Source organism: Typopeltis vanoorti, chromosome 8, assembly GCF_054136105.1.
Source record: "Typopeltis vanoorti isolate ZY-2024b chromosome 8, IOZ_Tvanoo_1.0, whole genome shotgun sequence".
NCBI classification, from domain to species: Eukaryota; Metazoa; Arthropoda; class Arachnida; order Uropygi; family Thelyphonidae; genus Typopeltis; species Typopeltis vanoorti.
In genome coordinates, this window is record NC_143556.1 from 137,005,403 (window position 1) to 137,031,300 (window position 25,898).

The window sequence follows — 25,898 nt, forward strand, 5'->3', positions numbered from 1 at the left end:
TTATTAGAACTTTCTGTGGACCATAGGCACAAATAAGTTTCATTGTCCAATTCCCCATTCTGATATTAGCCCACATCGCTGTACTTGAGACTGCCTGCCATTCCAGAAGATTAGCCTCGTAGTTAGTGTTGAATACTATGGCTACTTCTTTTCCTTGATTGTCATTGCCTGAATATAACATTTTGTATTTATTGTTCAGAAAGATCTCACCTGTTTTTGTCTTTTTTGTTTCAGTCACCCCTATTATGTTGATGTGGTACTTATCCAATTCCTCAGCTAGCTCCATTTCTTGCTATTCAGGCTTCTTATGTTGATAGTACCGATCTTGAACTCTGGTGATGTTGAGTTGCAGTGTGTTTTCAGATTTGTTCCAGTAGCTGACTTTTTTTCTGTTTGCCCTGGTTCCACGGTGAAAACAACAGGGGGGATGGGGGGGGGCCTTGTTTAACTGGGCAGCACCCCAGCCAGCATGAAATTTTGTCATGTTGTATTGTTTAAGCCAATAAAGTACAAATTGGTCGGCTAAATCCCAAATTGGCAGCCCATCCTCATTCGTTCAGTATCCAGGTAGATACCCAACAGGGTACACCATGAGAAGGTGAGGATTGGACAGGAGGTCAGAAGGTAAACATGGTGTTAGTAATAACTAGTCCATGTCCTGAGCAGAAATCCAACAGATATTTGCCATTATTATTAGCTTTGCTCTTTTCTCCAAATTTTCCCAAAATATTTTTATATGTCTCACAATCATTTCCTACTCTGCTATTTAGATCCCCAACAAGGACCAACTTTTCCTTTTTCATTGTGTCAGTTGCTTTTTCTAAAGCATCAAAAAATTCCTCCACTTCTACCTTAGTAGAACCTTCTGTGGGACCATAGGCACAAATAAGTCTCATTGTCCAGTTCCCCATTCTCATATTTGCCCACATTACTCTACTTGAGACTGACTGCCATTCAAGAAGTTTAGCCTCGTATTTTGTGTTGAATACTATGGCTACTCCTTCTTTTCCATGATTGTCATTGCCTGAATATAACATTTTGTATTTATTGCTCAGAAAGATCTCACCAGCTTTGGTCTTTTTTGTTTCAGTCACCCTTATTATGTCAATCTGGTACTTATCTAATTCCTCAGCTAGCTCCATTTCTTTGCCATTCAGGCTTCTTACGTTGATAGTACCGATCTTTAACTCTGGTGATGTTGAGTTGGGGTTTGTTTTCAGATTTGTTCCAGTAGCTGACTTTTCGCTGTTCGCCCTGGTTCCCTGGCGAAAACAACGGGGGCCTTGTTTAACCGGGCGACGCCCCAGCCGGCATGAAATTTTGTCATGTTGTTCCATCATTTTTTATTTTTGGTTTAACCAATAAGAATACAATTTGGTTGGCTAAATCCCAAATTGCCAGTCCATCCTCGTTCGTTCAGTATCAAAGTAGATATTACTCAAAAGGCAGAGATCATTATTGTGAAGAGCTCAACGATACAACCTCATCCATTTATGTTGGCATTACCCCACAGCATTGTGCCCATTAATGTCAGCCAGATGAAGTATGGTTCAGGAAGTTGCAAGGTTATCAATATCGATTTCATTTAACTCGGCACCTGGTGCTAAATAAATTGAACATGTTGTAATAAGAAATCTCATGGTTAGGCAAATTGCTACTGCTTTCCACAACAGTATTAAACTGACATGATGAAAAGAGTATAACTGCCCACTAGGATAGCTACTCCATTTGCAAAACCACCTCTACTTCAGTGGTGGTTTTGCAAGTGGAGTAGCATACAATATTGAAATTCCTTAAGGTACGGTTCTCATTGGTGTTTTGTTTCCTGCAGACAGAAACAGAAAGGTTTGTTTCTTCAGCAAAATCTTTCGATCATTGATATTTGAGTGAAATCTATGGCAGTTCCATTGTAAGTATTTTTTCTATTGCTTTGGCTTTATAGACTTGTCCAGTTTTCAGGGCTTACCTCTATCAGGTTTATATTTATCAATTGATTTTGGGAAGTATGAATGGCCAATGTCCATCAGTTTAATTTACTTTCAGTGGATACCAAAGTATCCATTTTTTATGTGGTGTCTGACGGTTTATCTTGAAGTGATATCCTTGCCATAATTTTTTTTTTTTTTTTTGACAAGTGGGTTCTCATTGAAAGGAAAACAAATTTCCTTTAGTACAGCACTTTACATTTCTGTGGTCCTGTGGATTTGTTACACTGAGCTGACTATATAACATTAATTTTTTATTTTGATGCCTTTATCTGATCACCAGATACCCTCTACATTGTGGAGAGGATTATCTTATATAATCCCTTGTTTTTGCATATTGAGTTTCACCAAAACAGCAAACAGCCAGCACTTCTCTGGATAGAAGTAGCAAACACGTCCAATATCTGCACTACAACCACATAACCATGTCATTTAGTTTCTTCTGGTCAATTAGGGGGAAGAGACTTTATTATGACATAAGAATTTACTGTGGCTCTATAGCATCCTGCAACTGAAATAAATATGGGTACGTCACACTATCAGCAATCTAGAACTGTTATGAGACACACAATTCAAGTTTCCCCACAATGTCTGTGCAGAACTGTTGATTATGCTGACATCTTAACAAGTTCATGCATAAAAATGAAGTTAATTACATATACATTACTATGTGTACACTGATTATTAGTTAAAAAAAAAAGTAAATTCTTAGAAAATTTACTGTTCCATCAAACCACACATATTCCTACCATACCGAAATGAATCACCCAATCCACCCCCCCCCCCTTTTTTTGCAGTCCCATGAATTGGCTCTGCATTATATGTGCCTATAAGGATATGTGCTTTGCATTATGGGATACTAAGGCAAGTGATCAGAACTTATACAACCTTTACCACGAGTTGCCCCAGTCCTGAAAATACTTCAGATGCAAGATACTTGGATAAAAGATTAGACCAGATATATAATTGGTAGCATAGCCAAGTGAAAAAGCTTCCATCAAAGACTTATCAATTGAAGGTAAGTTAGCTCTTTTCATGAAGTATAAGAGCCACATATACAGATTACTAACACTTAGTAGTGGAAATTCCTATGTAATTCTCGCATTTTATTTCCCTTTTTATACAGGCGATTCAAAAAGATGGCTATATTTCTTGAACTCTACATAGTATGTGAATGATCTACATAACATTTGAAAGAGAAGGTTCAAAAGTTTGAAATACCACTAGAGCACGCTTGCCTAGCGCACAGCAGCATCAGTTGTGAGCAAAATGACTACTATGCAGCACAAAATTTTTTGCGTTCGTGAGCTCATTAAAAGAGAGTCGGCAACCACGGTGCAGCATGTGTTTCGTTGTCGTTTCAACATTAAACCTTCAACGAGGAAGACCATTTGTCATTGGAATTATCAATTTGAGCAAACAGGTTGTCTATGTAAGGGAAAAAGCTCGGGCAGACCGTGTGTATCAGAGGAGAACGCGAGACGAATTCAACAGACTTGAGTGTAGCCCAAGTAAGTCAACCCGTAGAGCAAGCAGAGAAGTTGCAATACCACAACCAACTATCTGGCATGTGTCGGAGCGCCGTTTACTGTTCAAACCATACTGCCTACAGCTGGTTCACACTCTCTGTGCAAACGACAAGATAAAGCATGTCGAATTTTGTGATCGCATGCTCCAAAACATGGAAGATGACTTTTCTGCCACGTTTAATTTTCAGCGACAAGGCAACTTTCCACCTAAGCAAGAAAGTAAACCAACGCAATGTTTGCATATGGGGACTACAAAATCCCCGTGAAACATTGCAAATGAGAGGAACTCCCCAAAAGTAGTGTTTTGCGCCTTATCGAGAACAAAGGTTTATGAACTTTTCTTTTTTGCTGAAGAGACCATTACTGAGGGTAACGTATCTGGACATGCTTGAAAACTGGCTTCTTACTCCAATGAATGATGATTCGGAAGACTTAATTTTCCAACAGGATGGAGCTCCACCCCATTGGCACCAGGATGTTCGAGATTTTCTCAATGAATCTCTACCTCAACAATGGATAGGTCGCGCCGGGAATGAAGAGTGGTAGTATTTCAAACTTTAGGATCTCCTTTTTCAAATGTTATGTAGATCATTCACATACGATGTATAGTTCAGGAATATAGCTGTACAAAATTGAGTCCATCTTTTTGAATCACCCTGTAGATTGGCACTATGATACCACTCCAATCAAACTGGAATTTAATCTTCTGACCAGGCCTTCTGAATTATGCAGTGCAGCCATTATAATTTTTTTTTTTTTACCTCCGTACTGGAGCATTTTTGGTGGAATAGCACTTTAGCTGCTTTTCCAGTTCCAGTATTGATATGTACTATACTCCTAATTGCATTCCTCTTGAATATTTTGGTAACCATACCCTGTCATTCTTTCTTTTAGCAATCTTTCAGTGTAATTACTCTAGACACCTAGAATTTTCCAAATTTGTCACCATTATTATCTCTAAATGTTTTTTTTACAGTACTTTTTCCTCCATTTCTATTTTTCAATAGTCTCCACAACATTTTGCCACCTTTCTGTTTATCCTATATTCTTATCAAAATGTTCCTTGTTTTGCTTAGAGAATTTTACACATTTGTTCACTTTTTTGAATTTTTCTCTGCATGCTCTTAGAGCACATGATGACTTGTTAAGAACTTTCAATAAGCCTTCTTTTTCATGACTGCCTCTTTAAAGAATTCACATGGAATTATGATTTTTCAATCCTCCTATTCAAAGAACCCTTTTCTGCTTGAATCAACCATTGCGTGTGGTTCTTGATTGTCAACTAACTAAATTATCTTTATCTTAATAAATCATTATGTAAATTATACTTCAAAGAGTTGCATTACACGAGTGTTCTAGCTCTTTCATTTCTTTTTTATCTTTAATAATGTTTGTATACTTGAATCTGCATTTCATCTCTAAAAGCTTATATTTTGTCCATCAAACTCGCTCCACTTATATGTGGAGCGAGTTTGGTGAACAAAATGACTTATACAAGAAGGATGGTTTGTGACTGAATGGATTTAGTGTTCAGAGACTGGAAAAATTGTTGCTGAATGAAGTGAAAGTGCAGAATCAGCGCAACTTGAGTTTCGCAGTGGGGAGGGCTGTTCAGTGGATATGCAGACATCAATGAGGCAACTGAGCATAAGAATGTGTATAATATGGCTGAGTTAGTACGAAGAATAACAAATTAAAATAGGATAGTATAAGATGTCAAGATAGGGGCGGGATTAGGGGGATTTTGTACTTTATGTACACTAATGCCAGGAGTATTAGGAACAAGGAGGAGGAATTTTTGGCATTGGTTATTGGCATTAGTGAGACATGGCTAACAGAAGATGATATATAGTGGGATAGAATGTGAAGGGGGTATAGTGTGTTCAGGAAAGAGAGAGAGAAAACAATGCGGGGGGGTAATTGATGATGGGCGATGAACTGCAGCCAAAGAGAATACAACAGGATAGTGAAAATAGCACATTTGAGACTATCTCGAGTGAGATCGAGGTCACCCAACTGTATATTTGTTCTGCTGACCTCGATCTCACTCGAGATAGTCTCAAATGTGCTATTTTCACTATCCTGTTGTATTCTCTTTGGCTGCAGTTCATCGCCCATCATCAATTACCCCCCCCCCCCCGCATTGTTTTCTCTCTCTCTTAATGAGTGGAGGACAGGTAATTATTATGGGGGGATTTCAACTATGGTAACATTGACTGGAAGGAGGAGAGAACACATGGGAAGAAGGAAATGAATTTTATGCAGTTACTAAGCGATAGCTACCTGAGACAGCATGTAATGGAATATACTAGGGGTTTGAGAGTGCTCGATCTAGTAATTGCATCTGAAAATTTGACTAATGAATATGACCATGTCGCCACCAATTGGTGAGAGTGATCATAAGGTGATCACCACCACCCACCTGGGAGGTGGCTAAATGTGTGGAATTTTCAATTAAGACAGGGTATATGTGGAATTACCATGCTGGTAAGTATGACAAGCTTAGGAGATTGCTTGGATCAGTGCCATGGCATGTAAAATTTCAAGGGCTGGATGTTGATAGTGCACGGAAAGTGGTAAAGGAGTATTTGAGAGATTTAATAGCTGGTTTAATAGGGATTTAATACTTAGTAATGGCTGACTGCATACCTAGAGTCTGGAAAGTAAATGAAATGGGAGTTAAATGGATGAATAACACCATTAAGCTTGAGCTGCAAAAAAAGAAACAATTATGGAGGGAATTTAAGGAGAAAGGTGACCTGCAGGCACACAAACAGTACAAAGCACGAGCCAGAAGGCTAACTAGTGCAGTAAGAAAAGCAAAAACAGATTATGCAAGGAAATTAGCAAAGCAAGCTAAAGAGAATCCCAAACGGTTCTTTCGATATGCTGCAAGTAAAAGAAAAAATGTATACGGCAGAATGATTTTAAGAATGCCAATGGTAGGGAGGTAACTGAATCAGTCGAAATAGTAAATTACCAAGTGAACACTTTGCAAGAGTATATCATCCAGGGTGATATCGCAGGAATGAGGGAACCAATGAGTTATACGGGAATTGAGGTGAATAGCATATTACAGAACCTTAATGTGAATACATCTGTGGGACTGGATGGCATACCAGCTCAAGTCTCATGTGAAGAAGCAAAGGAACTGTCAGTGCCCTTGACTATATTGTTTATTTAAGTCTCAGTTCTGTGTTAGTCCTGAGGGGGTGGAAAGAGGGGAAAATAGTTCCATTGCATAAAGGAGGCTCCAAGATTGCTGTTGAAAATTACCGACCGACTGACCAAACAGCATATCAGGAGTCATTGTCAAGGTACTTCCAAGAAATTAGTCAAGAGCAAAATACAAGAATGAATAGATGGAAATGGGATACTGTATGGTTTTATGAAAGGTAGATCATGCCTCAGTAACTTGCTCTTGTTTTATAATATAATACAGTGACGGATGAATTGGATAAGGGTAATAATGGGTTTACAGTGATACTGCTGGACTTTGCTAAGGCCTTTGACAAGATAACACATGGAATTCTAATCAGTAAACTGCAGCACATGGGAATGGATATAGGGTTGGTGAGATGGATAGGAGGGTAGTTGGTGGAGAGATATCAGAGAGTAGTTTATTCAGAAGTAGAGTCCAAAAGAAGGCTTGTGACTAGTGGTGTGCTGGAGGGTTCTGTTCTCGGACCACTGGTATTTAATTTGTTCATTAATGATATAGGAAAGGATCTGTTCATTTATTTGCTGATGATGCAAAGTTGGGTAGAGCAATAGTGAATACACATGATGTCAAAATTTTGCAAGGTGATTTGGATAGTTTGGAGGGCTTGGCTAAGGAGAATGGATGTCAGTTTAATGTGGCAAAGTGTAAGATTATGCATTTTGGGGTGAAAAGATTAGCAGCAGTATACCACATTAGTGGAACGATAAGAACCCATCTTGACTACTGAAACCAGATCTGGGCACCAGGGTTTCTTCTTGATGGGGAGAAGGCAGAGAGGATCCAGAGGCCAGTGACCAAGATGGTAGCTGATCTATGGAATGAACCTTACGAGAACAGGTTGAAGATCTGTGGGTTACAGAAATTGGCCGATAGGCGAAAAAGGGGGTGATATGATTGAGACATTCAAATTACTGAGGTTGCTTTTACAAGATTAATTCAGAGGAAATTTTTCAGAACAGGTCTGGTGGTCGGAGAACTAGGAGCCATCCATGGAAACTGAGCAAGAGTATTAGAACTAGGTTTTTTACTTGAAGAGGTGAATGAGTTCAAATCAAAATATGATAGATACTGTGCAAATGTTAAATAGTTCTTGACATGACGTTTAGGGCCTTCCTCGACGAGTCTGAGGACTTCTTGGAGTTGCCCGTAATAATAATAAATTTCTTACACTCTACTCACTACTAGAGGCAATGACTTCCTATTTCAAAATGGATTCTGAACAGCATGAAGATATTGCTTGTATCTTTGCTTCTTGTAATTTGTGTACTGTTGGAAAATGTTAGTCTATATCCCGAACAGAAATCCAGGTGGTACTTCAATATTAGCTTTGCTCTTTTCTGAAAACCTTTCTATATGTATCAATTTCCTACACTGCTCTTTAGATCAACAAAGGCCATCTTTTCTTTTCTCTATCAGCTGCCTTTTCTAATAACGTGAAAATTCCTCTAATTCTTCCTTGGTAGAATCTTCTGTGAGATCACAGGCATAACTGAGTATCGTGCAATTTATCTACATCACTATGTTAAAACCTAGCTGTTGTGAAATTTCATCACACACCATCAACGAAGCCAAAAAGAATAAGTTTGGTTGACTTTCTGGAGAGATATCTATTAATGAGATACCCTACAGGAAAGGGTTGGCATTAGGACAGAAGCATCAAGGGAGCTTGTTAAGACTATACAGCCACTGCTTCATAGGCTGCACCATTCAGATAAGATGTGCAGACACCAAATCATCTGCAGATGACCTAGGTATTGGTCTGGGTGTCATGCTTAGAAGAGCAACTACCATAATGCAATCTACTGAGATCCTCTAATCTTACAAACACATGTAATTAGCAAGTATAAATAAACTGGCCTCATAGTCTTACTTGTTTAGCCATAATAACTGCCAATACACATTTTTCAACAGCAATAGAATTCACTAAACTTAGTCTAATTATCATTAAATTCAATTTTATTTCAGAAAGCTCGTTCTGTATCTTTCATAATGAACTTATAATATAATATAGGAAGTAGGGATGGACTGTATTTATCAACTGTTAATATGAATATATTTTTATAGAACAGTATTTTAACATAAATTTGATTCTCACAGACAATGAATTTTCAATCAAAAATCCATCTCATCTCAGAATAGCTGATAATCACTTAAGAACCCAGAGAAAACAACCACAATTTGTTAGTGCTTTAGTTAAACTTGACTAGTTCTTTATAGTGAGTTGACTACTATATTAATCTTCATATACTTACATAAAAACTGATATTTTTAGTGACAGTTATCACAGAAATCTTATTTAATGTGATACTTACTGTCTCACTTCTTGTGATACCTACAATTCCTACTGGCTCACTTCTTGAAGCTTACATGGCGAAATTACAGGGGAAATTGCATAAAATACAGTTTTCCACTTGTCAGATCTTTTCTTAAGCGTCCTTGAGGTATGCAATGTACAATATCCAAAAATCTAGTTCCCTGCCCCCCTTTTGCATGTAGTATGCAAACATGACTCATTACAATGGTTTGGTTTCTATGGTGCAAAGTGCCATAAGTTCATTGCCTTATGGCATCTCCACATGGATTGCCTTATTTTACAGTAGGATTAGGGTTTACAGTTTTGATGAAAATTGGACTAATATAAACAAGATTGACAGGATTGAGGATTTAATCAAAAATAAATTTGTTGAAAGTTTTTTCAATTGGTTAGTTAAAGATGCCAAGATATTATATTCTTGTGTAATCCTTTATTCAAATGTGAGCAAACTAAGTTTGCACAAAAATTATCTTCATGACTAGGCTACTTGTATATAGAGGCTAATGACTTCACATAAAATGCCTTAGTATCCCATAATGCAAAACACACATCCTTTCAGCTGTGTATAATGTGTGTGTGTCAGAAGGGCCCCTACAAGAATATAATTTCTTGGCATCTGTAACAGAGATAAATTTGTATGATCCCATATGAACATAACTGGGAATCTGCTTGCTTTGTTTCTATATATTAACTGCTGTAATCTGTTTATTCCACCTTTAATGTCAGACTTTTGGTGCAGTGTCATGTAATTGTACCTTCACCAACAAATGTTCTGTTAATTGAAATGTGTTTCAGTATTTCAATTATTTGAATAGTTTTTAAAAAATTAAAATTTCTTTTGATACTATTTTCTAATAAAAGAATAGTTTGTTAAGTTAATATAGATAATTCATGCAAAAAATTATAAAAGCTGTGCCTGGATTTCACAGGTATCATCACCGACATACACACAAAAAAAGTGCATATATACACATAACCCTTGTTTCATGTCTAGTCTTTATTTTCTTTCTGAATCTGTTCCTGCCAAAATGCAATTTACAATGTTGTTATACCTGCCCACCCATCCAGTACTAAAAGTATTGGTAGCACTGTACTATATACTTGAACCAAGCTGTATTTAACATAAAATAGCAACATGAATCAATAGAATGTAAGATTTTATAAATATACAAATTTAATTTTACAACAAAGTTTTTTTTTTTCTATATAGATGTAAAATATAAAAAATATATTAAGAGCTTCACAGTAATGTGATAAAGTATATCAAAAACAGAATTACATGCAGATCAATATAAATGCATGCTCCACACTTTTGACCAGGAACAAGTTATACAAGTGGATAACTTCCTTGGGTAGCAATCCCACACTGATTATGTTTATTTCGAGCCATTAAGATATAGCCATCTTTTCCCCACTGCGAACCCCAGCTGCAAAAGAAATTATAAAATTAATTAGTGATTCAATTTCCTCTCCCTATTTATGCAGAAAAATAATTAATCCCAAAGGAGAAATAAAAATTTCAATATAGTCAAACCTGTTTTACTTTTGATCCCCAAAAATATTATACTTCGATTTTTTTTCTTCATCGATTTAGATCAAGAGAATGACTTGATGCACAAGTATGCTATCAGTGGAGGTGGTTTTGCACTCAGTGCTAACCCCCCCCCCCCCAAAAAAAAAGGGCATTGTCAGTTCAAGTCACCAACTAGAGAAACTTTATCTAAGCTTTTTTTGACTGGTCCCTGTTTTGACTAGTCAATCTCTGGTACAGGCAAGCAAGTTTTTTTCTCCTGGAAACTTGGATTTTTTTTATCCTGTAGACTCAAGAAAATCAACCATAGAATCCACACTATTTCAGACATTAAAAAAAAAGTGTTAGGGTTGGTGACCACAAGATGGCAGCACTTGTTCAGCTCTCTCTCCATTTAAATTGTAGGCAGTGTAACGAAAGCTGTCTGCTGCGTTATTGTAATATCTTCTTTTATTCTTTTTATCACAAATTAGCAGTGCATGCTTTTTCTCTCGGAACCTTCCTTACTTATTCTACTGCGTACTATGTTTATCCACCTTCCGTATTTACTAGTCATATGCCTATGAACACTGAAAAATTTATTTGTAAAACTGCGCCATCCAATATATCAATATTCAGCATAACTCAATAAAGAGTCCGGTAGATCGATCTCTCTCTCTTACTAGCGTAAATTCCTTCAACAAAGTTTACATAAACAGTCATTCTTAAATAATTAAACTGCGCTTTTAATGCCTTAGTTGTTTCCCGCTCACAAGTCCGATTATTTTTTAGAAACAGTGCATTGTAAAATAAAGGATCAGGCAGCATTCTTTTAAAAAATAATTAAAACACATTTATTTACATTAATATGAAATATACATGAATCAAACGACAGGGAAATTGCTTTCTCTACCCATCTATAAAATCTTTAGCATAAAATTAGAACCCTTTTACTTCAACACTAAATAATCTCTTTAACTTAAAAACTTATTTACTCTCTGCTTACAAATTCAACTTATTAAACTTCTAGTTTACTCGCAAAGAGATTAGCTAACTCTCTGCTAAGTTATTTTTACAAATTTGATATCAACTTCTAACATGCCAATTAACTCTCTTATGGACACTTCTATTACTATTAAACTAATTCTTAACAGTCCATATATAACATATCTCCTAGATTATAAGAGAAAATGTACAAAAGGATGGAACTTACAGAGGCTCTATATCACACATTCAGTCATGAGTCTTGCACTAAAGTTTTTATGGCATTTCTTTCATCTGAAGTTTTAGGCTTCCTTCAGCGGTATCATATCAAGATATTGGCAGGCTTTTGGACTGCAATCTGTGGTACCCGAATAGCACGTGCAAGAGGTTTCAGCATATGGGCAAATTGTCCTCAGGATCCTACTTCGGGAACTTGTTACTAACTGCCGCCACTTCTGCTACTAATTGCCGATGACTGTAAATGCCGCCGACTGGCTCTCTTCAGTAACTGCGCTTCGCCTTGCTCTCTCTCTCTCTCAGCAACTGGACCTGGACTGTTTAGTAACTGGGGCCTTGCCTCTCCTCTACCGATGACTGGAAGCCCCTTATGCTCGGCTCAGTCCCCTTTTATTTTGTGATCTTGGGTCCTTGCACTAAGGGTAGTAAACCCCGAAGAATTCGACAGGACTCTTTCATCTTCTTTTAAGTTTGACCAGCTCTTTGTTCTCCTCCGAGCACCCATTTTTTTCTTTTTTTTTTATCTTGCCGGTCAGCAGAAACTTGTCTGAACCTAGCGGCACTCTTAGATACTAACTTTTAAAGGTGTTATGCGCAGAGCTCGCAAACAACTTTCTCATGCTCTTATATAGAGCTATTTACAAAGTTCCGATGGCAAAGCATTGCCTTTGTTTTTGACGTTAAAACAGTAAATACAGTCGCTTCCCATAGGGTTAACTACATTAATATTTAGCAAAATATACATAGAAACAAACAAGGTTATTTACAGTTCTCATGAGACTTGACCTATGTAAAGAGCTTTGGTATTTTTAAGCTACATCGATCTTTTACAGCAGTTTAAATTAGCGATAACCTAAGCCAGCTATCTCTGAAATCTATAGGGGGGGAAAAAAAAAAAGTCTACACCTTTCTCTCATCCAGAGATGTTTATTAATGAGGTTGAGCACCTTTTGGCTACATGTATATGAGATATATATTACCTTTGCATTACTTCAACCTTGGTACGTGTCCTGGGTCTGGCTCCCACCGATGAGACCAATAAAGGTCGAAACCGGTCTGGGTAGTGGCCCTTCCCATTATGCACATCTGAGAGGGGATGTGCTTTGCATTATGGGATACACACTAATGTAAGTGATATAAAGTCAACAAGTAGCTCAGACATGAATATATTTCATGTGCAAAACTGTTTTGCTTTCTTGGTATCTTAAACATAAAAATTTGGATTAATCAAAATAAAATCTGTGGAATGATTTGCAATTCTAATTTATTTCATAGAAAATAATTATCACCAAAAATCAATTAGTATAATCTAAATCTACATACTTTGTAAATTATACAACCATGCAAACACATAAAAATGTAATATAAATATAAGAAAACATTCACAAAATTGGAATAATTTTTAACATGGTTCAAAATATTAGAATAATGCAAAAATAAATTCACAAAAATTAAAGTCAAAGGGAAACAATGTGATAATTAGTGCATCACCCTTAACTTTTATGACCATTTGTAAATGGTTGGGCATTTATTTACTAGCAGTTCACAGTCTTTTTTTTCTTCCTTGGAGCAACTTCTTGATGTTTCTTCATAATTTCACACAAATTCTCAATGGAGTTTGCCAGCCAAGGAATTACATTGATTTGCCTTTCTTTGAGCCATCTAGTAGTGGTCTTGGAAGTGTGACAAGCTGAATCTTGCTGAAAAAGGAAATCGCCATCACATAAATCTTCCGATGCCAGTAACATAAAGTGCTCAAGAATTTCTTGGTACACTTTGGAATTGACTCTTTTGTACACAGCCTACCTGGATCCTCTGTGGTCAGAGGATCCAGGTAGGCTGTGTACAAAAGGCTGTGTAGGCTGTGTACAGAGGCTGCAAACTTAACTGAACGCTTGATAAATTCTTTATCAAATGCTTCTTGCTTAAGATACCAAATCCCTTGATGATCATGGGACATATAAAACATACTTACATTGCTGAAAAGTACCTTTTTCCAGTCCTCTTGACCCCACAACAGTCTTTGCTTACAATATCATACTCTAGCTGAGTTTTGCTTGGTCATAAGCAGCTTCATCTTAGGCACATGTGATTTAAAACGCAATTTGTGAAGTCGTCTCAGCATCATAGATTTAGATGCACTCACACCTAGTGTTTTTCATCTCCTGTGAAAATACTTTACACTTCAGAAGTGGTTTTTCTTCATGACATTCTTCAATCTCCTCTCATCTCTTGATGGAGTTATTACCTTTTGACCGCTACTGCAGTGATTATTTAGAAAACTCCGTTTATTAGAATACTGTCTCAAAACTCGACTCATGTTTTGCTTGAAAACATTTCAATTCCTTAGTTATAAAGGCCTTCTTTGTGTACATACACCATATGAAACTTCTTAGCTACCGATAATGTCACTCATTCAACCAATATTTTAGCAAATGATTAATTGAAATCCATGTGCAAACGATTTGCAGCTAAGAGAAATATATTGTATGTTCTCCTCAAAACCAATTGGAAAAATTTGGAATATTTTGAACCATGTTAAAAATTATTCTAATATTGTGAATATTTTTGAATAAGTTTTCTTAAAATTTATATTACATTTCTATGTGTTTACATGGTTATATAATCTGCAAAGTAAGTAGATTTAGATATGCAAATTCATATTTGGTAATAATTATTTTATATGTAAAAAATTAGAATGGCAAATCATTCAACACATCTTCTTTGATTATTCTAATTTTGTATTACACTCGCAATGTCACATGTTCACTGTTACCGAAGCTGCTTACAAAGTTGCATGTATCATTTGAAATTATAAAGCACTTCAACAGAAACAAGTTAATTTGTAGTCCATATTAAATAAATTATATCAATTTAAACATTACAAACCATTATAGATTCCTTTATATTTTATCTAATGAGTTCTTTTTTTGTAAGAATGCTTCATTTGAGCACAGCATTCATTTCAAGGTTTGATGGAATAAAAACAGCACAAATAAACACACGTTTAATCAATTGTATATTTCATCTCAGTGACTCAGACATCGTCAGTGGAAAAGATTATAGGAAAACCTCACTTAACACAATTAATTAATCCATCAATTCATGCGCGGTAAGCGAAATCGCGTTAACTGAATACAATAAACAACAGGAATAATTATAATTCATCCATCAGTTAGCACAAATTTGGAAAAAAAAAAAATTTACAGTATAAGCCATGTTAGAGGATAAAATCATCAAAGTAAATAAAAAATCAATTGCTTAATTTCTTCTAGTTGAAGATCATTCTCACTTAACTGTTCTGAATGGGAATCGAGCAAGTTTCTCCATTTTCATTATCCAGTTCATTAAATCCAAGTTCTTTCTAATTTCTTCAATAATGTTAGATCTTCGATTTTGCTCACAATAAACTAACACAAGCTTGAATTTAAAGTCGCCTTCTGCACTTTCATGTCTAATAAAAGTACAAGGCGATCTTTAGATACTTCAGTTTTGGCTAGGAAAGTTTTTGTTGGCATACGCACACCCAAAAGAGATCAGTTTCAGTTTCGTTGACATTAAATATTTGCCGATCGTCATAATCACCCTCCTGAATTATCCTTTGCAATTCTTCAGGAAACTTGGCTGCAGAATCTTTATCAGCACTAGCAGATTCCCGAGTTATTCTTATGTTATGCAGTCCAGCCGATTTTTAAAACGGTCAAACCATCCTAACATCACAGTAAAGCTTTCATATTCCTCTTGAAATATGATCTCTTTCAATGAAGCAAAAATAGAGCTTTTGCCCTGAGTATTCCTTGTGCTAAGAGGTATTCATTTTTAATTACATGCTTAAAGAAGCAATAGCAACTTTTCATTGTTCTTTGTATTCTTTGCTCTTATTTAATAGTCTGAACTGTAGACTCGCTGGTCTCAGGTCTCGCACAATCATTGTATTACTAGTGCCACTTTCATGCTTCTTAATGACTTTCAGCTTTTCCTCTTTTTATTACTGCCACTGTCTTTATCAGTCTTTCTCTTTTCTATATTAGGAGTTGAATATAATAAAGCCTTAAAGGTATCTCAATTAAAGCAAAATGATGGAAAAGTGAACAAGAGAACAGTTTGCACATATGCTTGCGATGATGGCCTTGAGTCAACTGCAGAGTGTTGCCGGCACCCACCCACAGCACTGCCACTACATTTAGAACTGCCACGGCTTGCTGCAGTTTGGGAACAAAAAATTTCTGATAACGTAAATAACGTAAAAAAATCACGTTAACTGATTAATCACTCATTTAAAGCTGGAAATAGTATAGTATCATTTCACTCAATCACGCTAACTGATTATCGAATTCTTGTTAAGCAAGGTTTTTCCTGTATTAAATCTTTTCAGACGAAAATAGGATTGAGCAAATGTGTTTATTGTGCTGTTTTTATTCCATTAAACCTTATAATGAATTCCAACTAGCACATAATCTAAATAATCAATTAAGCACAGCATGTAGTCTCTTTGTAGAAAGATTCTGATAGTCCCTATTAACAAGTGACCAAATTTCTTCTCAAATGTTCAGAAATAAATGACTAGCATCATAGACTGTACAAAGAGAATATTTTAAATTATCGAATTCAGGATGAAACTTTCTAAATTGCTAAGATATCAATCCAGGAAATACAAGGAAATTATACTCCACAGAACAGTTTTTCCATCATCAAATTCCTGCCATGTACCCTCAAGGAGTGTACAGGATATACTAGTGCTACATGAAAAAATGACATCATTACTAACTTCCTATCTACAATTTTCCTCCAAATCAGTCTGTTACTTGTCAAGACTCCAACATTATCAGATCTTATATTTCTATCGTCTAAGGCACTTTGTACCATATCAATCCACCTATATCTTGGTCTTCCTCTGGGTCGTTTTGCTGACCAAACCACCTGAGATTACCTCTGCTAACGCATTCCTGGATGTTGACAATGTCAAGTTCTTTCCTAATATCCTCGTTTTTAATATATTTCCATTGATGCCATCTGTTCACGCCTCTAATCTTTCTCAAGACTCTCATATCTGCAGTCTCTAGTCTTTGGTCAAGTGTTTTACTTCTGACCCAGCTCTCAGATCCATAAGTTAAAACTGGTTTGAACACTGTCTTGTATATAGCTAATTTAGTGTTCCGACTAATTTCTCTCTTATTCCATATGAATTTATTCAATTGCCTTCCTACCATACCAGCTTTGCTGATTCTGTTGTCTATTTCTATATTTAATTTACCATCTTCAGTAAAAATCGTGCCTAAGTAGCTGAAATGTTTTGCTTGTTCCACAGGTTCTCCATTCACAACACAGTTGACATTTTCAATGATTCTGCCTATTTTCATTGTCTTTGTCTTTTTATTGCTGACCTTCATACCATATCTATTACAACAGCTATTCAATTTAGTCAGAGAATCTTGCAGACTTGTAGCGGCTTTATTTAGAAGTATAACATCATCCGCATAAAGCAAAGAGCTGACATTAACATCTCTCCAATTTTGATGTCATGTTTAATACCACTTTTCTTCATAATGTGATCCATATAGATAATGAATAACAGAGGGGATAATGTGCATCCTTGTCTCACACCAGATTTAACATTAAACCATCTTCCTGTACTTCCTTCAATTCTAACTGCTGACTTACAACTCAAATAAAGACTAAGTATTGCTTCATATAATGCCCCATTGACACCATATAACTATAGCGTATTGAATAGCTTCTCTCTTGTCATATGCCTTTTCCAAATTGACAAAACTTAAGTACAGATCTCTGTTATATTCCCATGCTTTCTCGACTATTTGTCGTAAAGTGAAGTTCTGATCCTGACAGCCACTATTTGGCCTGAATCCAGCTTGTTCTTCACCAAGCTTTTCTCCCACGATTCTTCTCAACCGTTTCTTAAGTATACTTGCATAGATCTTGCCAGGAACACTCAGTAGGGAAATACCTCTGTAATTCTCACATTCAGTTTTATTTCCCTTTTTATATATGGGTACTATGAGAGCTCTACTCCAATCATCGGGAATTCGTCCCTCTGTCCGGGCTTTCTGAACTATGCAGTGCAGCCACTGTAAGACTTTTATACCACCATACTTCAGCATTTCTTGTTGAATTTCATCTACTCCTGCTGCCTTTCCATATTTCAAGCCTTTGATGGCTTTTTCTACTTCAAGTATGGATATGTATTCCTGACCGTATGCCTGTTGAGTGTTTTTTACCACTGTGCTATCACTGCTTGTTTCATTTAGCAATTTTTTGAAGTAATTACTCCATACTTCGAGGATATCTTTTTCTCCCGTTTTCATGTCACCTTTTATCATCTCTAACTCCTTTTACAGCACTCTTTCTTCCATTTCTTAGCTTTTTTAACAACCTTCAGAATAACTTGCCACCTTCTTGATATTTATTTTCTATGCTCTTGCCAAAGTCCTCCCATGACTTTTGTTTTGCCAGTTTTACACAGTGTTTAGCTTTCTTACATTTGTCTCTATATTCTCTACGAGCACAAGCTGACTTATTTGCCAGGAACTTTTGATATGCTTTCTTCTTTTCAATCACTGCCTCTTTAACTTCCTGTGTCCACCATGGAGGTCTGATTTTTCTATCCTTGCAGACAACCTCACCACATGCCTCTCTAGCTGAATTAATCAGGGCTTTTTTCAAGGCTTGGCACTGAATCTCCAAGGTTTGATTCCTGTTCTCAAACTCTTTCATTTTTTCTTCAATAATCTTTGTGTATTTTAGACTACAGTTCACATCTGAGAGCTGCTCAAGTTTTATTCGCTTTAAAACATTCTTACATGTTATTCTTTTCAATATGAAATTCAATTTTATCCTGCTTAAGACTAAATAGTGATCACTTCCAATTTCAAATCCTCTGTACACTCTGGTGTACTGCACCAGGGAGTAAACATCACTATCAACAATAACATAGTCAATGAGACTTTTCTTATTCCTTACCTCTTCTTTTCATGTGAATTTGTGCACATTTTTATGTTGAAACATGGTGTTAGTAATAACCAATCCATGTCCTGAGCAGAAATCCAACAGATATTTGCTATTATTATTAGCTTTGCTCTTTTCTCCAAATTTTCCCAAAATATTTTTTGTATGTCTCACAATCATTTCCTACTCTGCTATTTAGATCCCCAACAAGGACCACCTTTTCCTTTTTTTATTGTGTCAGTTGCTTTTTCTAAAGCCTCAAAAAATTCCTCCACTTCTACCTTAGTAGAACCTTCTATGGGACCATAGGCACAAATAAGTCTCATTGTCCACTTTCCCATTCTCATATTTGCCCACATTACTCTACTTGAGACTGACTGCCATTGAAGAAGATTAGCCTCGTATTTTGTGTTAAATACTATGCCTACTTGGCTACTCCTTCTTTTCCTTGATTGTCATTGCCTGAATATAACATTTTGTATTTATTGCTCAGAAAGATCTCACCAGTTTTGGTCTTTTTTGTTTCAGTCACCCCTATTATGCCGATCTGGTACTTATCTAATTCCTCAGCTAGCTCCATTTCTTTGCCATTCAGGCTTCTTATGTTGATAGTACCGATCTTTAACTCTGGTGATGTTGAGTTGGGGTCTGTTTTCAGATTTGTTCCAGTAGCTGACTTTTCGCTGATTGCCCTGGTTCCCTGCCGAAAACAATGGGGCCTTGTTTAACCAGGCGATGCCCCAGCCGACATGAAATTTTGTCATGTCGTACCATCATTTTTTATATTGGTTTAACCAATAAGAATACAATTTGGACGGCAAAATCCCAAATTGCCAGCCCATCCTTGTTCATTCAGTATCCAAGTAGATACTCAACAGGGTGCACCACGAGAAGGTGAGGATTGGACATTAGGTCAGAAGCGTGGTCGGATCTCCGCATTCCTTTAAAGGCTATGTGGAGGTCTCCTCTGAGTTATACAGCTTTGACTCTTAAGCATCCCTTTGAGTGTTTCTAAAGGAACAGTAATGGCCATTAATGACAGTTCTTAAGATCAGAAAGAAATTCAGTATTTAGGCATTATACTCAATTCTTCCAGTTGATCATCTTTGATTGGTCATTCTTTGGAAGATAAGTATAACTGCCAATCAAGTCAACCAACTAGACATCCTTCCCTTGCACATTTGGAATACAGTACATCCTTACGAGTTTGCAAAGCATATTTTAGTTTATTGATCCTGTTTCCATGTAGATAACTTCACCAAGCAATTTATTTTTATTTATCTATTTTGCTGATTGTGTAGAATCAATTTGTGCACCTGTCTCTTCTCTAAGAGGGAATAATGTTATATTCCCTTTTTACTTGTAGAACAGCCCCCCCCCCCCCCCCCCATCTGCATGAGTTTCAACCTGAAAGAGCCTAGATTTCATTCTACAGACTCACAATAAGAAACAGTAATTTTGCTACTGCAAACTCAAAGAGCCCTTAATTCCTGATCAAAGTGATCAAACTGCCTCTCAATAAATGTTCAGAAATAAATGACTAGCATTTTAGACCATACAAATAGAATATTTTAAATTACCCAATTCATGATGAAGCCTTTAAAGTACTGTCCAAACACAGATGCAAAAACCCTGGCTGAGAGAATGCCAAGAAGTCAATTCATGTTGGGGGAAGAAAGGAATAAGGCAATGTACAAATTTATTACCAGCACACGAAATCATGTGCTTTATACGTAAAATTTTCCAACTATTGTACAAGCCAAATAGTTACCACTTTAAAAACTTGAATTTTCTTAAAAGAAAAGCTAATTTTCTGACGTGTAGTAATTAACACTCATCATTGATTAAAGCCTTATTATTGGAATGGGTTTGCTGCTTCTACCATATGCAGAAGTGTCGAGGGATTTCGCATCTGTGGTAGGACAGTATTATATGAAGACAAATGTCATTATGAGATTCTGAATTAAACATATAATAAACACTAAAGTGATCAACCTTTCTCATATCCATTAACTCAACATGAAATTAGGTTAGACAATTAGGATATAATTTTGTTATAAAATCAACTCTACGATTGAATTTATGTTTAGCATGGATGGTGGTGTTCATAACATGCTATTTCTAATAAAATCTAGATGAATGCTTCCAAATATCACTATCTGAAGGTTCGTCTTATAAGAAAAGATGTGATAATTCAGACATTTATAACCCTCACAGAAATAAAAAGTTTATATATGATATAAATATAATCAAAATATGTATATAAGCCTATGAAAAGAATTGGTACTAATCTTATTAACTGATATATGATATAAATATAATCAAAATATGTATATAAGCCTATGAAAAGAATTGGTACTAATCTTATTAACTGATACACACCTATTTTTCACAATCCAAAAATCTCTGTTATCAATCTTATTTGTTCCATAACCAACAACAAGGACACCATGGTCTAATTCTTCACTACTGCAACTGGGTTCGTCATATACACCTATGAGAAATATTTCATTAAAAAAAACTAGTTAAATTAGTTAAACGGGCATTAAATATTCAATTTGTTAAAATATTAATGATTATCACATGAGAATAAAATATCTAAACTTCAGTCATGCAAAAACGAGATCTTGTTTTATAATGAACCTTCCCAAATTGTAGACATGCAGATTGTTACTATCATTTCCACGAAATCTTGGGACCATGCCATAATCAAGCCATACAGTAGTATTAAACCATGTGAAATTCCACACCTCACTTGCCCCAGACAAGAAGTAAGGATCACAAATATAAAGTGGATCAATTCAAAGCTGAAGGACAGAAAATTATCAGCTCTGAATTAAATAATTATATAAGCAAACTCTAGGCAGAAGATGTGGGTCTAGAAAAGTTCTGCAAGTTGTCTGCTAATATTTTTGCCCATAGAATGACTGAAAACAATTGTAAATATTTTCATTATTAAAAACTGCCAACATGGTATTAATTTGTAAAAGTATATCTGAAGGAAATCACATTCTTCATTCTATAAAGCTTATAAGCAGGATTTACATAATGTTCAGGATTATAGTAACATCCATATCTTATTCCATTTATCCTAAAATCCAGGATTGGATTTTAGGATAAGTGGTCTGTTCCAGTTTCATGTGATGCTTACTTTGTCTTCTAAATCTTTTCCATTTATTTTATACCCTTATAGCATTTTTGGCAGTCTGCTATATAGTCCATTCAATTTAGATGTCTCTAACCATGTTTTTTTATAATTATTATTATTTCTTGAATGATGTTTGTGTATTCGAGTCTACGGTTCATTCTGAAAGCTACTAAACTTTGATTAATTTTAAAACTTTCTTACACACACACATACTATTCTTTTCAATATGAAATTCAATTTTATCCCTCTCAAACGTGTGATCACTTCCTATTTCAAAGGTGGTATGGAAGAGAAGACCAAATAAAGACTGTCAAGATCAAATTTTCACTTCTTTAAGACAAATAGTTGATAAATTGTACATCTGGAAAAGGCATATGACAAGGTGCCCAGAGAAAAGCTTTTCAAAATACTACAATTATATGGGATGAATAGAAAATTATACAGAGCAATACAAAGCCTTTATTTAAGTTGTCAGTCAGCAAGTAGAATTGAAAGAAATACATGAAGATGGTTTGATGTAAAATCAGGGGTAAGACAAGGATGCACATTATCTCCACTCTTATTCATCATCTTTGTGTAATTTAACTCTTCAAGCAAAAAAATCTAGTCCTCACACCCTCTACTAACCACACCTTTATTCAACTTCCAGGGATGACCCCTTGTTCTGGTACCTCTAGCCAAATATAAACATTTCCCCTGCATCTATCCTATAAAACTTAAATGATTCTATCATAGCCTCTCTTTTTCTCCTATCAACCAACTTCTGTAATCTAAATACCTTCAATCTATCCTCATAGGGAACATTTCACAGGCCACTCACCATCTTGGTCACTTGCCTCTGAATCCTCTCCACTGCTTCCTCATCCCAAAGAAACCCAGGGGACTAGGCTTCAGCACAGTAATTCAGATGTGGATCAAGACCCTTTATAAAGAGGAATAACAACTTCCTTTTCTCTACTTGTTGATGTATTCTTCAATAGCCAAGTAATCTTATGGGCTACTTAGCATGTCCTCTAAACTAAACTACTACCACCCCTAAATCTTTAGTTTCCTCTATTTCCTGAAGTAAAGTGCCATGAATGTGATACACAGCTTATAATCTATTTATCCAAAAAATCATAACTTTACATTTTGACATTAAACTGACACCCTATTTATATTGTCCTGCATGCTCTCTGCATCACCTTGATTAACTATTACTCTACCTAATTTTGCATCATTAGCAAACAACTGAATATTTCCTTTCAGGTTATTTCCTATATTGTTTATGTACAAATTAAACAGCAATGATCCCATCACTGAACCTTGCAGTACACCACTAGTCACCTGTTTACCTCTTGATTCTGCCCTTCATATACAGATATCTGTTCAGCAGCCACCCTCTTATCTGCTTAACCAGTGTCATATCCATCCCTATTTGTTCTAATTTGCATAACAGAGTTCCATGTGGTATTCTGTCAAATTAAGGTGGAAGCAACTGAGTTTGTGTGAAGGCACCCATGAAACAAGTGAATGTGAGAATGACCTAGTGAGGAATCTAATCTCTCAAGGAAAAATACTGAATAGGGTAGTCAAATCAGAAAGTAAAAGTTGTCTGAGGGGCTCTAAAGGGATGCTGCAGTTTCTATATACTCATGCCAGAAGTATCAGGAACAAGAGGGAGGAGTTTTTGGCATTGGTTAGTGAGCTAAAAGCAGATGATGTAATTACAGGGATAGAATGTAAAGGGTTTAGCATTTTCAAGTAAGATAAAGAAGATAGGATGGGAGGAGGGGTACTGCTGATAGCGGATGAATTACAGCCAACAGGAAATAGAATTCATACACCTACTAAGAGATAATTTCTTAAGGCAGCATGTGATGGAGAAGACTAGGGTTGGGAGAGTATTGGACCTGGTTCACAGGTTACTGTACATGCATACAACATGAAGAACATTCTCTCAAGACTACAGCATCCTATGGTCTGAAACACGCTACTTCATCGATGTTAGTATAAATCTGAACATTTGTTCAAATAAAGTGCTGAGGCTTTACTTCACAGTCAGAATTTGAATTGGAACAACTGTCTGTCTCTCTCTAAGATATGGGAAAGTCTTACTCTAATCATACATCAATAATTTTTTACACCATTGTGTTGTTTTATGTATAACATCATACAGCTCTTGTTTTTTCAAATCATCTATTATTCTAAATTTTATTTGGTAATTAACTGTTGCCAAAGATGGCCTCTAATATCTAGATTGAAATATATGACCTTAAATAAATAGTGTTACTTATCCCTAGTGTTTTTTCTGCATTTAGCAGACTAATTCCCCTATAGTTACTGCAGCCATCTTTATTTTATTTATTTTTTTTATAAACTGGAATAACCAGTGTTTTTTTACCAATAGTTTTGGTTTTTTCCAGAAATCCTGACCATGTTAAAGAATTGCAGCAGTTTTTCATTAAATTTTTCATCTGCATTTTTTATACAGTTCATGTTTACACTGTCTCCTCTTGGTTTTTTCTATTTTTCATCTTATTTATTGTATTTTTTACTTCTAACATTGTAATATTTTCTGTTAGATTATTCTTTGTTATATAAAATTTTACTTCACTATCATCATCAATCCAGAGATTTTGAAAATTAAGTTACCCATTTTTTTTAACATCTATTGTTTGTGTTAGACATCAAATGAAGAAAAAATACTATCAGGTAATACAGTAATTTCTTCAAAAATTAGTCAAAGTAGCTAGTCAATGAATGCAAATTTGCAATGTTTAAAAACACTCATTGCATAACTGAATGGATTTCAAGTTATATCAAAAACTTTAAATTTTCCCTTTTCCCACTTAATTCAAGATTTTCATTAAAAAATTTACAGTTCATGCAATAATTGATAACTCAGTCTTGAAATCACTTATGGCTTAATCAAAGACATATCAAAAATAAAAATTTAGAGGAGGTGTTTTGGGATGCCCTTTCACACCCCCTGTCATCAGATTCTCTTCTCATTTCTCTTCTTTCTTTACAAAATTTCTCTAATGCCATTTTATTTCCCCAAAGGAACTCTGAACCCTACTTTTTGGAAATGGTAGGCAACCAGTCTCCAACCTCAATTGTTCATAGCTACTGATGATTCTGTACAGTATATAACTGCCAACATCTTGTGATCATCATCCTAAGTGATGTTTGAAATAGCTACATAGTCAGTTTTACTGAAATGTGAGCTTAAAAACCTGAGATTTTAATATCAAGGATCAATTAGTTCAGGAAACTGCAGAAAAAGTGTCCAGAAGAAAAAAATATCCTCAATGAGACTAAATTTCTTCTGATACTCATTCTAGCATTATGAAATTTTTAAACAAGACTACACAACAGCAATCTACAAAAAAAAAAGTGGATCTTGAATTTCAATAACTATAATTATTAAGTTGATGTAACTAGATTCTTATTGGGTTCAGTTTAATATTTTTAAATAATCTTAATGATCAATAGAAGAGCCAACGGCTTCATTTCAGCATTTAAATAGATAGAAATCTTTATGATTTTTTTAAAATCACAAGTTGTGTTTCTAATCTGAAATATATTGACATGGCACGAAACTATTCTTGACATTCTCACTCCTCTCAAGAGTGCAACAGTGAATAGCCTTTCTTTCAGTTTCTTCAGTAAATAAAAGGAGGGGAATATTCAAAGTTCCTCAAAATAATTGCAAGAAAAGTTCAATTATTCTTCAGAATAGTGGGTGGCTGCAGCAAAAGTATTTAAAGAAGATGTAATTTAAGTTTAAAAAGAAAGCTAATTTAATATGTGTATCCCAGTTGGAAGGGATACCTATGAAAGGGAGACAATGGCAATGACTAACAAAATAGGAAGTTGTATGCATGTGGTCTAAACAGTCTTGGAGAGAAGGAATTCACTACATAAAAAACAAAAAAAAAAAGGGGGTGGGGTGGGGATAGGAGTAGAGGATATTGTTAAGTACTGTCAAGGATGTAAATGGAGACAAACTGGCCATAGTAA

At 35.6% G+C, this 25,898-nt stretch overlaps 1 protein-coding gene across 3 annotated transcripts in view; it reads right to left on the reverse strand.

Moving 5' to 3' along the window:
• Nucleotides 1–10,191: 10,191 nt before the first annotated feature.
• The window catches only part of LOC150104375 (procathepsin L-like), a 144,674-nt gene continuing 128,967 nt past the window's right edge, over nucleotides 10,192–25,898 (reverse strand). For all 3 annotated transcript variants that reach the window (XM_090396335.1, XM_090396337.1, XM_090396336.1), the window contains exons 7-8: nucleotides 21,128–21,239; nucleotides 10,192–10,478 (exon numbers count right to left, since the gene is read on the reverse strand). In XM_090396335.1, the coding sequence (XP_090252461.1) occupies nucleotides 10,379–10,478; nucleotides 21,128–21,239 (212 nt within the window). In that variant the 3' untranslated portion in view covers nucleotides 10,192–10,378. The remainder of the gene's footprint in view (nucleotides 10,479–21,127; nucleotides 21,240–25,898) is intronic.